We start from the raw sequence: 17,547 nt of genomic DNA, 5'->3' as shown, positions 1-17,547 counted from the left end.
TCCACTATAGGCCATTTTTATGCCTCCCTAAATGGGCTGACTCCCCCACAGGGCCGTGATCACCACCTGGCGCAAGCACCCGTGCGAGTGCCGTTTGCCTGGAAAGGTGGGTGGGCCCACTCTTGGCAACGGCACTGGCACAGGGTCCCTCATAGTACAATGAAGTGTCTGACAGTGGTGGTGCACAACCAATGTCAGATACACCGTCGTAATATGAGGAGCCCTGTGCCTGTACTGCCGCCCACGAGAGAGTGTTCCCCCCAGCTCGAACATCTCAGCAGAGGAGCCCAACCCTGTACCTAGCTATGCCACCTGTTTAGTCCTGTTACCAATTTTGTACTGCATTTATCCTACTTTATCATTTGGGCCTACTAACTGTGTCTGCCACTCATTACAGTTGTCCTCCACTGAACAAAGCAATGCCGCCTGTTTAGTCCTGTTACCAATTTTGAATTGCATTTAGCCTACTTTATTATTTGGGCCTACTAATTGTGTCTGCCACTCATTACAGTTGTCCTCCACTGAACAAAGCAATGCCGCCTGTTTAGTCCTGTTACCAATTTTGAACTGCATTTAGCTGACTTTATTATTTGGGCCTATATCTGTGTTTCCTCCTCATCCTGCCCATTACCCAGCCACTGCTAGATGAGTCTGCTGGTACTTTGACCCAGACCACTACATTCCCCTTGCACTCTACACAGCTAGAATCTGACGCTGCTGAAAGTCAGGTTCCCCTTCCCGCATACTATACCACCTTACACGGAGACAAAGAGGAAGGTGCAGATGAAAGTGCAGGTTCCTTCATCAGGTGTGGGGGGGGCATACTCGTTGGCGACGTCACTGGCACAGGGCCCCTCATAGTATGCAATAGTGTCTCTGCCAGTGTGAGGCACCATCTGCCGTCAAACACACCGCCGTACTATGAGGGGCCCTGTGCCTGTGCCAACGAGTGGGCCCCCTTGCTTGCTCAGGATCACAGCACTTGCAAAGTTGAAATACTTACCTCTCCCTGCTCCACTGCCGTGACGTATTCCGCATTTCCTGGGCCCACGAAAATCTTGAGCCAGCCCTACCCCCCATAACTTTAGCCAAATGACCCCAGTTTTCAATGCCTAACTATTATTATAAAGTAAACTAAGATTGACAAGCTTAAGTAATAAGAATTGATGTTTTTGGCATTAAAATGGGCACTGTAGGTGTTTTCCTGTCCTCCACTCACTGCTGACTTTGATTCCCCATTGACTTGCATTGGATTTCGTGTTTCAGTTGGCCCCCAACTATTCGCAATAATCGGCCGATTTCACCCGACCCGACTTTTGAGAAAGTCGGGTTTCGCGAAACCCGACTCGATCTGAAAAAAGTAAAAGGCGCTCAACTCTACTCAGCGCCCTTTCTATTTGCACGTTTCTTATACCTGCGTCTCCATGTGGAACCCTGGATCTGAGCTGTTCCAAACTTACCAGGGAACACTTCCAGCTCGGGATTCAATGGGTCACCATGACCTCTACTGCCACAACATCTAGGGGGAGCCTATTGGGATTACACTATATCCCTAAATTGGCGACCCCTATGGCAGACATCTTAGCATCTATTCAAGTTTTACGCCCAAAACATTTTCAGTTTCTCCTGCCACTACCTCTAGGGGAAGCCTATCTGAATTACACTCTGTCACTAGGTGGCGATCCCTAAGGCAGTTATCTCAACATCTTTGGGTTTTGCACCCAGTAAAACATTTTTCCGTGAGAGGGTTGACCCTGGCCTCCCCCATGGACCAAAATAGGGGCAAGTCTCTCCCCAACACAGTCGCATATAGAAGGGTGTTTGCCACTCCCACCACCTGTTTAAAGTCCCCACATGGTGTGGAAAAATTGATCTCCGTGATCAGGTTCTAACAGATTTCTCTGTGGGTACCCATCTCCTTCACTTTCTGTCCTTTGGTGTTGTCTCCGGCAACAAAGGACCTATGGACCAGAGTCACTTTACTCTCCGTGTCCAGGAGACCCTCTGTTCGGCACCCATTCATGAGTACCTGGCACAATCGTGGTTTGTTGCCAAGAGTGCCCGTAGTGATGGTACATACTGGCTGGGCACACATAGACTCATGGCGAGTGTTCCCACAGACCATGGGCTCAGATGTCACCAAACAGTTACTAGCCCCATGCCCGGGCTCTGGTATAAAGTCCCGAGAGAGTTTATGCTGGTCAATCAACTCTATCAGCAGTTCCAGGGTGCCTAGGTCCCTTAGCCTGACCCAACGATGCATGGCGGACGGCAGAGCCCTCACCATCCCGTCAGCCCCGATTCTCTTCATCATCTCGAATGGGGAAAAAAACTCAGGCTGGAGCCATTCCTCCACCAACTGCAACAGGCCTGAGACCTGGAAGATCAAGACTCTACATAGGACCACTGGTGCACCCAGTAATTGCCCCTTACCTTTGGGGTCTCTTCATGACTCTGCTGATCGCCCTTCACTTTAGGGAGCTCCTCTTTACCATACTGAATCTCTGCTAGCTTCCATTGCAGCACCTCTTGCTGTCGCTGCTACAGCTGCAGCTCCTGCTGCAACTTCAGCTCTTGCTGCTGCAGAACTTCTTGCTGTGACAGCTGAAACTGCAGTGCCTCTTGCTGAAGCCTTTGCTGATTGAGCACAACCTGCTCCAAAAGTTCCTTCATTTCTCCAGCAGCCTTGCACAACGATCTGCAGCACTCTCTGGGGTATACCTTTATTCACACGGCCCACATTCTTTCCACCATATGTAAGGCACCGGTAGCAGTGAAGAGGCAGTGACCCACAAAGTTCAAACATAAAATTCTCTTTAATGCATTATCTTCACATAGAAAAGGTTCCAAGCACATAACTTCAATGCATATGACTTCAGTGTTAAATTCACACCAGTTCATAACAGCATCCTTTAGATTGCAGTCACTACACACACTAGTCCTTGTCTGACTAGTTCCATGGATGTCCTGCACTGCTGTAACACAGTCTCTACTCACAGCTGTACACAGACCTTGACATTCTCCTGTCTGCAACTGTGGCACATGCCAGTCCTTATTCTAGTCACAGGACAGTCTACCTCCGGTTCACCTCCAGGCCCAAGACCTGTCCACATCTGTGATCAGTCATCGTGGACAGCAGCACCACTGTGTATGCTGTGGGTTGTCAGACCTCACTCTGGCCTTAAAACACCTGAGACTCCTCAGACTCAACTCTCCATACTACAGGACTTTTAACAATTGTAAGTGCAGCGCCCCAGAGTCCTGGTCGTTGCAGTACTGTGGCTCCGCCACTAAGGGGAGCCATGGTACGTCTGATGGCACTGAAGGAGTTCATCTGACCAGGTATCACAGACACCAATATATTTCACCGTCGGGCCACCAGGGGGAGCTAAGGGTTCTATTCACTAGGCCACTCCTCACATACTGGTAAAACTGGGGGTCAGGCAGGAAGTTAGACAGAAAGCCGACTGGATGGGAACCAGGCAACACCTTGTGGCAGAGGGTGTTGCAGGGGAAGATTCGGTAGGGTCCCTGTCAGGGGTGGGATCCTGACAGAGACTTGGCAACTTGAGCGAACGTAACGGGACCGTGCCTGCTCAGCATAGCGGCGGTGCCCAAGGAGGGATTGGAAGCGAGATAGATTGTGCTGAGTGAGAAACGAGATCAAAGCAAGGAGGAGAATACCAGTAGGAGTCGTGCTGTAAGACCGAGGCAACATCCTACTGAGGCGCATAACCGGCGGCCGGAACGCCGAGGGAGTATTACAATATTCAGCTTCAAGCAATACTCTAAACCAACGGCAGGACAGTCAGTCAAAGGCGGGCTGTCTCATCTAAATCACCTATGCAGTCTTGGGGGGCAACTTGTGGAGAGGGGCGACTCTAGGGTCCCGGAAGAGCTCCGAGCCTACCCGTCATACGGGTGCCGTCCTAACCGTAACATCAGGGAGGGACGGAGGATTAGCAGAACATCATCTAATCGAGTTGTGAGGGAACTTAAGGAACAGACACAACAGTTGTGGGGACTTTCCGTAAGCACAGCAGGGAAGGACCGCAACACATAGCGCTAGAAGGAAGGCACAGATTTCCACCTGTTAAGAGAACTCTGGAGGTGCCATTGGACCGGCCGGACTTGAGAAGCCTGGTTATCCGGACTCTGGACTGAGGACCCAGAGATCTTCAGTAAAGAGGTAAAGAGACTGCAACCTGGTGTCCTCGTTATTTACTGCACCGCACCACCACAGCACCATTACCACCATCCACTTCTATCATTCACTGTGCGCCCCTCAGCAGGGTCACGGACCGGGGCCTAGCCACCGTGACAACCCCAGAGCAGAGACTCAAGAGGCCTGGTACCGGGTACCCCTCGGCCCTGCGGCAGTGGGGGCGCTGCAACATTTTGGCATCACGAACAGGATCTACTTAAGCCTGAAGAATCAGGTCATGTGTGCCTTAGGACTGTGATTTATCGTGCTTGGACTGTGCTTTATTGGGAGGATTGTGTATTGCCGTTTGCCGCCAGAAGTTCCCGCCAAAAATCGCCGCCATTGCTACACCAAAGAAGAAGGAGGGCGTGCCATGGGAGGAGACTACCAAAGTGGCGCCAGAAGCGGCGACCGTCACCTTCGCCTCTTGCTGCAAAGCGAGGACCTGCCTCAAAGCAGAGGACCACCCCTTGATTTGCAGTGGCGGGAAGCGGGTGACGGAGAAGCTCGGCCCCGGAGAAATGGCGGGGTCAGGTGCATGCACTGCCACCGACTATCAGACAGCGATGATGAACAGCAAGTGCCTGAACGAGGAAGGAGCAATCCCGGCTTGCCCTCATCCACCAGAGGCGGACCCATGTCCACCGCAGCGGAAGGGCCTGAATTCCTTGGAACCGGCAACGGAGCTGAGCCTACCCATCTCGACCTCGGAGCCAGCGGAGGAGGAACCATGGAGGGCGGAGCCGCATCCAGGTACCGCAATGGAGGAGCCGTGGTCCGGGCTGCAGCCGACTCCAGTGTCCTCGTTGGAGGACCAGATCGACATCGGTGGGATCACATCAGGCGCAGGTATGGAAGACGCCCCTGCTCCCCCGCTCGATCCCGCTCTCGCGACCGACCCTCACCCCAGTAAAAGCCGCCTCCTCTCGGCAGAGTTAGTGGTGTTACCCCCCGACGCAATGGGGAAGCTGGTACCACCGCTGCCGACCAGGATGGGAGAACCCATAGACGTGGGCCCAGACGGGGTGATTCTCCAGTGGGACACCCCCCGGATTGGGCCAGATGGAGCTCGGGAGGAAGGTTTCACCCTTGCTGTGCTTACCTGGGAACAATACAAACAATGTTTGATTCTACATTGGAAAAGACAAAAAGAGGCAGAATTAACTGACCCACCGAGAGTACAACAACCGCCTCTTGCGCGTGGTAGGGAAGACGTGGTAAAGCGGGGAACTGTGTTGGCCTTCCACCCGAAGAGGGGATGGGGCTCCATACAGGAACCGGGGCTACCAACTGACGTCTTCGTTACCAGCTGCAACGTGAAGACTCCCTGCTGCAGCCGAGATGGTGACCCATTGCAAAAGGGGGATCAGGTGACCTACACCCGTCATCGGAATGCATACGGATGGTACGCCCGGAACGTTCGCCGCTGTGAACTTGGGAGAGTGTCATCTGTTGCTTCAACCATGATGGAACCGGACGTGACAGATCTTACCAACATTGCCGCCGTACGTCTCATTGCAGCGACTGAACTGGCGGCTAGAGTCCGCCTTCAGGTTCAGACATCAGGTGGTCTGACCGCACCAAGGAAATCCACCAGTGACACTGGTGCGACATCAGCCATGGAGCGAGGATTGAAGCCTGCGCAGTCAGAAGGGGTCCACTTTCGGCTGATGTCTTGTGATTAGTGTTGAGCATTCCGATACCGCAAGTATCGGGTATCGGCCGATACTTGCGGGTATCGGAATTCCGATACCGAGATCCGATACTTTTGTGGTATCAGGTATCGGTATCGAAACAACATTAATGTGTAAAATTAAGAATTAAAATAAAAAATATTGCTATACTCACCTCTCCGATGCAGCCTGGACCTCACCGAGGGAACCGGCAGCGTTCTTTGCTTAAAATGCGCGCTTTTACTTCCTTCCGTGACGTCACGGCTTGTGATTGGTCGCGTGCCGCCCATGTGGCCGCGACGCGACCAATCACAGCAAGCCGTGACGTAATTTTCAGGTCCTCAATGCCTAATTCTAGGCATTCAGGAATTTAAAATTACGTTCCGGCTTGTGATTGGTCGCATCGCGGTCACATGGGCGACGCGACCAATCACAAGCCGTGACGTCACGGGAGGCAGGAGACGCGCGCATTTTTAAAATTACGTCACAGCTTGTGATTGGTTTCGTGCCGCCCATGTGACCGCGACGCGACCAATCATAGCAAGCCGTGACGTAATTTCAGGTCCTCAATGCAGAAATAGGCATCAGGACCTGAAATTACGTCACGGCTTGCTGTGATTGGTCGCGTCGCGGTCACATGAGCGGCACGCAACCAATCACAAGCCGTGACGTAATTTTAAAAATGCGCACGTCTCCTGCCTCCCGTGACGTCACGGCTTGTGATTGGTCGCGTCGCCCATGTGACCGCGACGCGACCAATCACAAGCCGGAACGTAATTTTAAATTCCTGAATGCCTAGAATTAGGCATTGAGGACCTGAAAATTACGTCACGGCTTGCTGTGATTGGTCGCGTCGCGGCCACATGGGCGGCACGCGACCAATCACAAGCCGTGACGTCACGGAAGGAAGTAAAAGCGCGCATTTTAAGCAAAGAAGGCTCCCGGTTCCCTTGGTAAGGTGCAGGCTGCGTCGGAGAGGTGAGTATAGCAATATTTTTTATTTTAATTCTTTATTTTACACATTAATATGGATCCCAGGGCCTGAAGGAGAGTTTCCTCTCCTTCAGACCCTGGGAACCATCAGGGATACCGTCCAATACTTGAGTCCCATTGACTTGTATTGGTATCGGGTATCGGTATCGGATTAGATCCGATACTTTGCCGGTATTGGCCGATACTTTCCGATACCGATACTTTCAAGTATCGGACGGTATCGCTCAACACTACTTGTGATCTACTATGAGAATAAACGTCCATACCATGGAAATGTAAATAGTTACTGTTCTACTGTTTTGCTGCTAGACCCGTCCAGGGTTAACTCTTAAAGGGATCCCTTTGTTGACCCGGGATCCCTATTGTTTTGTTTACTTTTTCTAAGTTTTGCACGAGTTTCCAGAACTGCCGCAATCATGAACAGTGCATGATACAAACTTTTTGTAAATAGTTTGCACCTTCTTAAAGGTGCTCCCTACTGGTTTTACTTAAAGAAAGACTCTTTGTGAAGATACCGCACTGGAGCCTTTGCTGAGTATGGACTGGTAGCTTGAGAAGACGTGCTACCTCATAAAGACTTGGTCCCTTCTTAAAGGGGACATCCACTTGTTGCATTTAAAGAATGGTATTGCTTTAAGACTGAGAGATAGCAATAATGTCTTAAAAGAGAAAGTTAATGATGCTGCTGATATGTATGTAACTAACGTGTTGGAAGAAAGAAGTGTTTAATAATGTGTTCTGAGATAAAGTAATTTTTGGAAAGGTGCAGTAGACCCGTAGGGGTAGACATGAAGTCCTGCATAAGTGAAAGTTAGAAGAAAGATGCAGCAGACCCGTAGGGGTAGACCTTGCGTCCTGCATATCTGTCAGTAAGAAAAGTAATGATGGAAGTTTAATGTTTTATAATATGTTGAAGGAAGAATGAGGACAGGGAGTGAACCCGTAGGGGTTAGTGGTGAGTCCTCCTAGGAGCCATATAGAGATGGCTCAGTGCTCTTAAACTGAAAGTATGTTATGTTCTATACTATGTATAGTAGTTGAAAAGACAGAAGGCTCGGGCTGAAAGGAGCGGTCCTGTAAGAAAGGAGAGGCAGTAGGTCTGGTGCCGTTAGGACAGGCGGTCCTGCAGACGTAAAGAAGGAGAATGTAGTTAAATTGCCTTATAATGTGATTATAAGAAGGTCTTTAGTGGATTCAGAGTGTACGTCCTTAAAGGCAATGTTAAATTATTGTTCAAGAATTTGCACTAAGTAGAATACCCGGTTGGGTAACAGGAGTTGTTTATAGCCTGTAATTTATAACATTTAACCATGTTTGTAACGTTCAAGTGTCCTCACCTCCCATAAAGGGAAGCTCTGTTCAAGTATACTTATTGTTATTGCACTCAACAAAATTGTATGTCTTTTTGCTAACCTGTATTGTTGTTTTCTTCCCAGTCCCGGAGTACTGGATTTAACCGGGGGGGAGTGCAGCGCCCCAGAGTCCTGGTTGTTGCAGTACTGTGGCTCCGCCACTAAGGGGAGCCATGGTACGTCTGATGGCACTGAAGGAGTTCATCTGACCAGGTATCACAGACACCAATATATTTCACCGTCGGGCCACCAGGGGGAGCTAAGGGTTCTATTCACTAGGCCACTCCTCACATACTGGTAAAACTGGGGGTCAAGCAGGAAGTTAGACAGAAAGCCGACTGGATGGGAACCAGGCAACACTTTGTGGCAGAGGGTGTTGCAGGGGAAGATTCGGTAGGGTCCCTGTCAGGGGTGGGATCCTGACAGAGACTTGGCAACTTGAGCGAACGTAACGGGACCGTGCCTGCTCAGCATAGCGGCGGTGCCCAAGGAGGGATTGGAAGCGAGATAGATTGTGCTGAGTGAGAAACGAGATCAAAGCAAGAAGGAGAATACCAGTAGGAGTCGTGCTGTAAGACCGAGGCAACATCCTACTGAGCCGCATAACCGGCGGCCGGAACGCCGAGGGAGTATTACAATATTCAGCTTCATGCAATACTCTAAACCAACGGCAGGACAGTCAGTCAAAGGCAGGCTGTCTCATCTAAATCACCTATGCAGTCTTGGGGGGCAACTTGTGGAGAGGGGCGACTCTAGGGTCCCGGAAGAGCTCCGAGCCTACCCGTCATACGGGTGCCGTCCTAACCGTAACATCAGGGAGGGATGGAGGATTAGCAGAACATCATCTAATCGAGTTGTGAGGGAACTTAAGAAACAGACACAACAGTTGTGGGGACTTTCCGTAAGCACAGCAGGGAAGGACCGCAACACATAGCGCTAGAAGGAAGGCACAGATTTCCACCTGTTAAGAGAACTCTGGAGGTGCCATTGGACCAGCCGGACTTTCGAAGCCTGGTTATCCGGACTCCGGACTGAGGACCCAGAGATCTTCAGTAGAGAGGTAAAGAGACTGCAACCTGGTGTCCTCGTTATTTACTGCACCGCACCACCACAGCACCACTACCACCATCCACTTCTATCATTCACTGTGCGCCCCTCGGCAGGGTCACGGACCGGGGCCTAGCCACCGTGACAACCCCAGAGCAGAGACTCAAGAGGCCCGGTACTGGGTACCACTCGGCCCTGCGGCAGTAGGGGCGCTACATAATCACAGCTACACCTGCGATTAGAACGCCCCCTCATGGCCTCACTACGCCTCTGTGCGCATCCTGGGGAGAACAAACAGCGCCCCCTAGCTGGAACAGGGGTCAGTGCCTCACACCTGACATGTAATGTGCATATGACATACATAAACCAAAAGTAGAAGAGTCCACATTACTTATCTGGAATAAGTACACTATTCATTGTGCGTACGTATTTCCCCTATTAAAGATTCATCAAGAGTGGATTTCGGGGTCCTAGAAGAATGAACGTTACGTTAAAACATCCTTGTGCTCAGTTTCCCATGTTCAGCGAGTGCAGTGCAGCGGAACACTCCGATCTCCATCAGAGAACAGTCTCTCTGTGTATTATCTGAGAGTATAAGGACGCTGGGGCTGCACTCACTCCCCACAGTGTTCATCGCCCCTCTTGGAACAGGACATCTCACAGCTTCTAGTACTGCCTGTAAATGAATTATTAGCAGGGAGCAGCTGGAGAAGCAGACATTGACACCAGCACCTCTCCACAGCTTATAGCACTGTCCTCAAATGAATCAGGCGGTGGCGTTGGTGTCACTCATTGCTTCGATCATCGCCACTTGCTGAGGACTTGTTTGAGAGCGCTGCTAGAAGCTGTGGGGCAGCGATGAAGTCACTCACTGCTTCTATCTCTGCTCCCTGATGACATCTTGTGTCATAAATGCTGCGGCAGAGGAGATAGAAGCAAAGTGCCAGTGCTGCACTTACATCTCCCACAGCATCTATCACTGTAGATTCCGAACATCTTCAGAAGGCGGCCATGCAAGAAACTGTAGTAAGTAACTGCAGCGCCGCATTCTGATAATATCCTGTACGAGGAAGGGCGGTAGACGCTGCAGTGAAGTGGCCCCAAACTCCTATGATGTTACATTTTAGACTTCATTCAAGCGGAAAGTCTCAGGAAATGTAGTAAAAAAAAGCATATTTAGGGATTAGCAGGATAAGAGGAAAGTGTAGGGCATTTTAGAATAAAGCTGATTAGGTGGTTAGTGTGTAAAGATAGATATTTAGAAAGGACATTTTAGGTGTTAGGCCGCCATTTAATTACTCTGTTAACATATATGTATTAATAATTATGCTGCCGTTTATATTTCCAATTAAAGAGGAAACAAAGGCTCCTGACTTTATCCCTGGAAGGAAGGGAAGCCGTGTGAGGACTGCCCCAATTCATGTGAAAACAATCTCTGCAGTAAGTTCTTATAGGAAAAATATTACATTTTATTTCATTTTTTCCCATTTGGTAATTTCTGTCAGTTTCTGATTATAATCCAGATACTGGGGATGTGTAGAGAATTAAATAACATCAGTTCTAGTGAGGTTCACAGGCTGACATTGAAGTATCACAGGTACTTGTCATCCATAACCTTTATTGTACAATCATTTACATTAGGTGGTTTTCACCCTTAAAAGCAGGGTGCCCCCAACACACTAGCCTCCACATTGCCCCCTATTTAAAGGGAACCTGTCACCCCCAAAATCGATGGTGAGGTAAGCTCTCCGTCATCAGGGGCTTATCTACAGCATTCTGTAATGCTGTAGATAAGCCACCAATGTTACCTGAAAGAGGAGAAAAAGAGGTCCAAACGCTAAACATCTCCTAACGCTAAACATCAAACAAAGCTCAGGGACACAAAAATAGGACTTAAAAGATCCTCCAAAAATTTTGAAAAAAGTCACAGAGAAGACAGCAGAGATGATTTCCTGCTCAGGCCTCCAAAGTAAATGCACTGGCAGGTGTGAATAATGCCACATACAGACTAGTATTTTTTATCTTTTTGGGAACTGAAATACCAAACAGCCAACACTAGATTAAAAGTGGTTGTTTCATCGGTATTGTTGCACCTGTGTTTCAGCCATCATTAATCGGGTCCGCTGCACCCTGCCAGTGCATTTGTTTTGGAGGCCTCAGCAGGCAATCATCTCTGCTTTTTTCTCTGTGACTTTTTTCATAAACAGTGGAATCTACAATGCCACCCAAACTTTAGCCTCAACAGCCCCCACATACTATTGCCAGAAAAGTAGCCTCTTAAGCACAGGAAGCCATATTCTTCCCCCCTCCCCAAACATTATCTTCCTCAGTGCCCACATAATTCAGCCAGATAATGTACCCTCATAAGCACAAGAAACCACATTGCCCCATAGAATTAGTTTGAACTGTATCCACCTCATATTGCCAGGTAATGTATCTGATAAAGACAGTAAGCTACCCTGCCCTCATGACATCAGCTGTATTTTACATTGTCAAGTAATGTACCTTAATAACAACTAGTAGGTATATTATCTACACGACATTACCTTTCACATTGCTCACCTTAATAATGTAACGCTTCAAGCACAAGAACCTACTTTTCGTTACTGCACTCCTTTCTTTACAGCAGGACGTTCATTACAGCACGACGTACATTACAGCACGACGTTCATTACAGCACGATATACATTAAAGCACGACGTACATTACAGCACGACGTACATTACAGCACTCTTTTTGTTATTGCACAACGTTCACTACAGCATACCTTTCATTGCAGCACACCTTCCATTACAGCACTCCTTTTATTAGAGCTCTCATTTCATTAAAGCTCTCTCATTACAGCACACCTTTCATTACAGCATGCCTTTCATTACAGCACACCTTTCATTACAGCACACCTTTCATTACTGCATGCCTTTCATTACAGCACACCCTTCATTACAGCACGACGTACATTACAGCACACCTTTCATTAGAGCTCTTGTTTCATTCCAGCACTCCTTGCATTACAACGCTCATTTCATTACAGCACATCTTTCATTACAGCACTCCTTTCATTACAGCACGACTTTCATTACAGCACACCTTGTCCCGGACAGGACAATGTCCCGGACACGGCAATTCTGGAACAAACTGGGCTCTGCAGCATTTACACTCTCCTGCTGAAAGTCCAAGCCAGGTGGGCTGGACATGTGGTCAGAATGCCTGACAGCCGACTACCGAAATAACTGCTGTATGGGAACTGTGCCAAGGAAAGCGAGCAGTTGGGGGGCAGAAGAAGCGCTATAAAGATTGCCTTAAGGTGTCTCTCAAAAACCTGGAAGTCAACACCAATGAATGGGAAGAGCTTGCCCTGGATCATCCAGGTTGGCGGGGCAGGATCACCTAAGGTGCACGTGCAGCTGAAGATAGGAAAATCTGTGACGCGGAAAGAAAGCGTGCTGTGCGCAAGGCACACGTAGAATCTGGTGTACTGACCACATCTGCTTCCTTATGTCACGTATGTGGGCAAACACTCAGGGCCCGGATAGGACTTATCAGCCACCTCTGGACCCATAACTATTAATTCTCTTCTAATCCTGAAGTTATGGTCATGTTCGAAAATGAAGAACGAACATCATCGCACATTTCATTACAGCACACCTTTCATTACAGCACGCCTTTCATTACAGCATACCTTGCATTAGAGCACGCCTTTCATTACAACACACCTTTCATTACAGCACTCCTTTCATTACAGCACAACTTTCATTACGGCACACCTTTCATTACAGCACTCCTTTCATTACAGCACGCCTTTCATTACAGCGCACCTTGCATTAGAGCACACCTTTCATTACAACACACCTTTCATTACAGCACACCTTGCATTAGAGCACTCCTTTCATTACAGCACGCCTTTCATTATAGCAAACCTTTCATTACAGCACGCCTTTCATTACAGCACATCTTTCATTACAACACACCTTGCATTAGAGCACGCCTTTCATTACAGCACACCTTTCATTTCAGCACGCCTTTCATTACAGCACACCTTTCATTACAGCACACCTTTCATTACAGCACACCTTCCATTACAGCACACCTTTCATTACAGCACGCCTTTCATTACAGCACGCCTTTCATTACAGCACACCTTCCATTACAGCACACCTTTCATTATAGCACACCTTTCATTACAGCATGCCTTTCATTACAGCACACCTTTCATTACAGCACACCTTGCATTAGAGCACTCCTTTCATTACAGCACGACGTTCATTACAGCACGCCTTTCATTACAGCACGCCTTTCATTACAGCACACCTTTCATTACAGCACGCCTTTCATTATAGCACGCCTTTCGTTACAGCACGCCTTTAATTACAGCACACCTTTCATTACAGCATACCATGCATTAGAGCACGTCTTTCATTACAGCACTTTTTTCATTAGCGCACTCTTCATTACAGCACTCTATTCATAACAGCACATCTTTCATTTGAGCACTCCTTTCATTACAGCACTCCTTTCATTACAGCACACCTTTCATTACAGCACACCTTTCATTACAGCACACCTTTCATTACAGCACACCTTGCATTAGAGCATGCCTTTCATTACAGCACGCCTTTTGTTGTGAATTCCGCTCTTGGGCTCCTCCGGTGGTTGTAAGTGGCATTTTTGCGAGTTCTGCTCTTGGGCTCCCTCCGGTGGTTTTAAGTGGTACTGCTGATCCTTGGATTTAGTAGTCAGCAGCTGCTTCCACTGATTGTCTTTCTGGCTCCACTATTTAGCCTGGTTCTATCCTTCAGCCTGTGCCAGTTGTCAATGGTTCCTGGTTGGATTCACATCTCTGCTTGGATTTCCCTGATATTCTGACCAGTTCAGCAAAGATAAGTCCTTTATTAAAATTAGAATAAAATCAACAAACAGGTGCTGCGCTAGCAGGAGGAACTGTGACTAGGAATACATCTCAGTCACCTACCTCACTGTTATGAACTGATGTGTCCACTTGGGACAATGAGCTGCTGCAGACCGTCCTCTGCTATCTTGGAAGATCTGTGATTAGACAGTGCAGCCACGTAAACGATGCACTACCATCCGGGGAGCGTCCTCCCGTAGTGCTGAAAACCCCACCAGTCTCGCCGCTGTAGTGTCCGGCAGGCAGCTACGGCCGATAGCGCCGCCGTGCAGTGGCGTGGTGAGCGGGGGGCGTGGCTACTAGGTGACGTCACCAGTCCGTATAACGGACACTAACAGGGGCCAATCCCGACGCGTTTCGAGGGTACCGACCCTCTTTCTCAAGCTTGAGAAAGAGGGTCGGTACCCTCGAAACGCGTCGGGATTGGCCCCTGTTAGTGTCCGTCATACGGACTGGTGATGTCACCTAGTAGCCACGCCCCCCGCTCACCACGCCACTGCACGGCGGCGCTATCGGCCGTAGCTGCCTGCCGGACACTACAGCGGCGAGACTGGTGGGGTTTTCAGCACTACGGGAGGACGCTCCCCGGATGGTAGTGCATCGTTTACGTGGCTGCACTGTCTAATCACAGATCTTCCAAGATAGCAGAGGACGGTCTGCAGCAGCTCATTGTCCCAAGTGGACACATCAGTTCATAACAGTGAGGTAGGTGACTGAGATGTATTCCTAGTCACAGTTCCTCCTGCTAGCGCAGCACCTGTTTGTTGATTTTATTCTAATTTTAATATTGGTTGGCAGGGTTGCACACTACGTGCCAAGATGCTTGCAGCTGAAGGTACAGGCCAATACATAGCGCCAGTGTGTTACTTTACAGTGTTTGAAAGATAAGTCCTTGTTTTGTTCTTTTTCCGTCCACTTGTTGTGGACTTAATCTTTCTGCACTTTCTATGTTTTTTCTAGTCCAGCTTGTCAGTATGGATTTATTCAGTTAAGCTGGAGAAGCTCTGGGAAGCAGATTTACCCTCCATACCTTTAGTCAGGTGTGGAGATTTTTGTAAACTCTGTGGTGGATTTTTCTAGTTTTTAATACTGACCGCACAGCATTCTTTCCTGTTCTATTTATCTAGTTAGACTGGCCTCCTTTGCTACATCCTGGTTTCATTCTGCGTATGTCATTTCCCTCTCCACTCACAGTCAATATTTGTGGGGGGATGTCCTATCCTTTGGAGATTTTCTCTGAAGCAAGATAGCTTTCCTGTTTCTATCTTTAGGGGTAGTTTGTCCTCCGGCTGTGATGAGGTGTCTAGGGAGTGACAGGAACATCCCATGGCTACTTCTAGTGTTGTGTAAAGCTCAGGAACTGCGGTCAGTACAGGTACCACCTCCTCCAGAGCACATCCCATGTTGCTCCTAAACCACCAGCTCATAACAGTACAACTGGCCAAAAATGAATTAAATGCATCTCAAAAGAAGGAAAAGGAAGTTCTGAGCCATTTTTTTTCTGCAGTCTGTTTTGTCTTTTTTTTTCCTCTTAATCTCTGGGTGGTTCATGATTTTGGAGCTGGCATGGATGTTCAGGGTTTGTTTTCTCGTGTGGATCAACTTTCTGCAAGAGTACAGAGTATCCAAGATTATGTCCATACTCTGGCTTTAGAGCCTAGAATTCCAACCCCTGATTTGTTTTTTGGGGACAGATCCAAGTTTTTGAACTTTAAAAATAACTGCAAATTGTTTTTTGCCTTGAAACCCTGTTCCTCTGGTGATTCCATTCAGCAGGTTAAAATTGTCATCTCTCTGCTGCGTGGTGACCCTCAGGACTGGGCATTCTCCCTTGAATCAGGGGATCCGGCATTGCTTAATGTAGACACATTTTTTCAAGCGCTCGGATTATTGTATGACGAACCTAATTCTGTGGATCATGCAGAAAAGACCTTGTTGGCCCTGTGTCAGGGCCAGGAAGCGGCAGAAGTATATTGCCAGAAATTTAGAAAATGGTCTGTGCTCACTAAATGGAATGAGGAGGCTCTGGCAGCAATTTTCAGAAAGGGTCTTTCTGAAGCCCTTAAAGATGTTATGATGGGGTTCCCCATGCCTGCTGGTTTGAGCGAATCTATGTCTCTAGCCATTCAGATTGATCGGCGCCTGCGCGAGCGCAAAGTTGTGCACCATATGGCAGTGTCCTCTGAGCAGAGTCCTGAGCCTATGCAATGTGATAGGATTTTGACTAGAGCAGAACGGTAGGAATTCAGACGCCAGAATAGGCTGTGTTTTTACTGTGGTGATTCTGCTCATGTTATTTCTGATTGCCCTAAGCATACTAAGAGGGTTGCTAGGTCTGTTACCATCAGTACTGTACAGCCTAAATTTCTCTTATCTGTGACCTTGATTTGCTCAATATCGTCCTTTTCTGTCATGGCATTTGTGGATTCAGGCGCTGCCCTGAACTTGATGGACTTGGAATTCGCCAGGCGCTGTGGTTTTTCCTTGCAGCCTTTGCAGAGCCCTATTCCTTTGAGGGGCATTGATGCTACGCCGTTGGCCAAGGATAAACCTCAGTATTGGACTCAGCTGACCATGTGCATGGCTCCAGCACATCAGGAAGATTGCCGTTTTCTGGTGTTGCATAATTTGCATGATGTTATTGTACTGGGTTTTCCATGGTTACAGGGACATAATCCTGTGCTGGATTGGAAATCTATGTCTGTGACTAGTTGGGGTTGTCAAGGGGTACATAGTGACGCTCCTTTGATGTCAATTTCCTCTTCCCCCTCTTCTGAAGTTCCTGAGTTTTTGTCGGATTTCCAGGATGTATTTGATGAGCCCAAGTCCAGTTCCCTTCCTCCACATAGGGACTGTGATTGTGCTATTAACTTGATTCCTGGCTGTAAGTTCCCTAAGGGCCGACTTTTCAATCTGTCTGTGCCAGAGCATGCCGCTATGCGGAGTTATGTTAAGGAGTCTTTAGAGAAGGGGCATATTCGGACGTCTTCGTCACCATTGGGAGCGGGATTCTTTTTTGTTGCCAAGAAGGATGGCTCCTTGAGACCCTGCATTGATTATCGCCTTCTTAATAAGATCACGGTCAAATTCCAATACCCTTTACCTTTGCTTTCTGATTTGCTTGCTCGGATCAAGGGGGCTAGTTGGTTTACTAAGATTGACCTTCGAGGGGCATATAATCTTGTTTGTATTAAACAGGGTGACGAATGGAAAACTGCATTTAATATGCCCGAAGGCCATTTTGAATACCTTGTGATGCCTTTCGGGCTCTCTAATGCTCCTTCTGTATTTCAGTCCTTCATGCATGATATTTTCCACAATTATCTTGATAAATTCATGATTGTGCATTTGGATGATATTTTGATTTTTTCC

General features: G+C 48.3%; 1 protein-coding gene across 1 annotated transcript in view; it reads left to right on the top strand.

Moving 5' to 3' along the window:
* Positions 1-17,547, top strand: part of LOC143810214 (cysteine-rich venom protein-like) — a 46,941-nt gene that overhangs the window by 24,417 nt on the left and 4,977 nt on the right. The window contains exon 6 of the mRNA XM_077293087.1: positions 10,624-10,709. Coding sequence (XP_077149202.1) covers positions 10,624-10,642 — 19 coding nt within the window. The 3' untranslated portion in view covers positions 10,643-10,709. The remainder of the gene's footprint in view (positions 1-10,623; positions 10,710-17,547) is intronic.

Source organism: Ranitomeya variabilis, chromosome 2, assembly GCF_051348905.1.
Source record: "Ranitomeya variabilis isolate aRanVar5 chromosome 2, aRanVar5.hap1, whole genome shotgun sequence".
NCBI classification, from domain to species: Eukaryota; Metazoa; Chordata; class Amphibia; order Anura; family Dendrobatidae; genus Ranitomeya; species Ranitomeya variabilis.
This window is presented reverse-complemented; position numbering and strand designations above follow the sequence as displayed.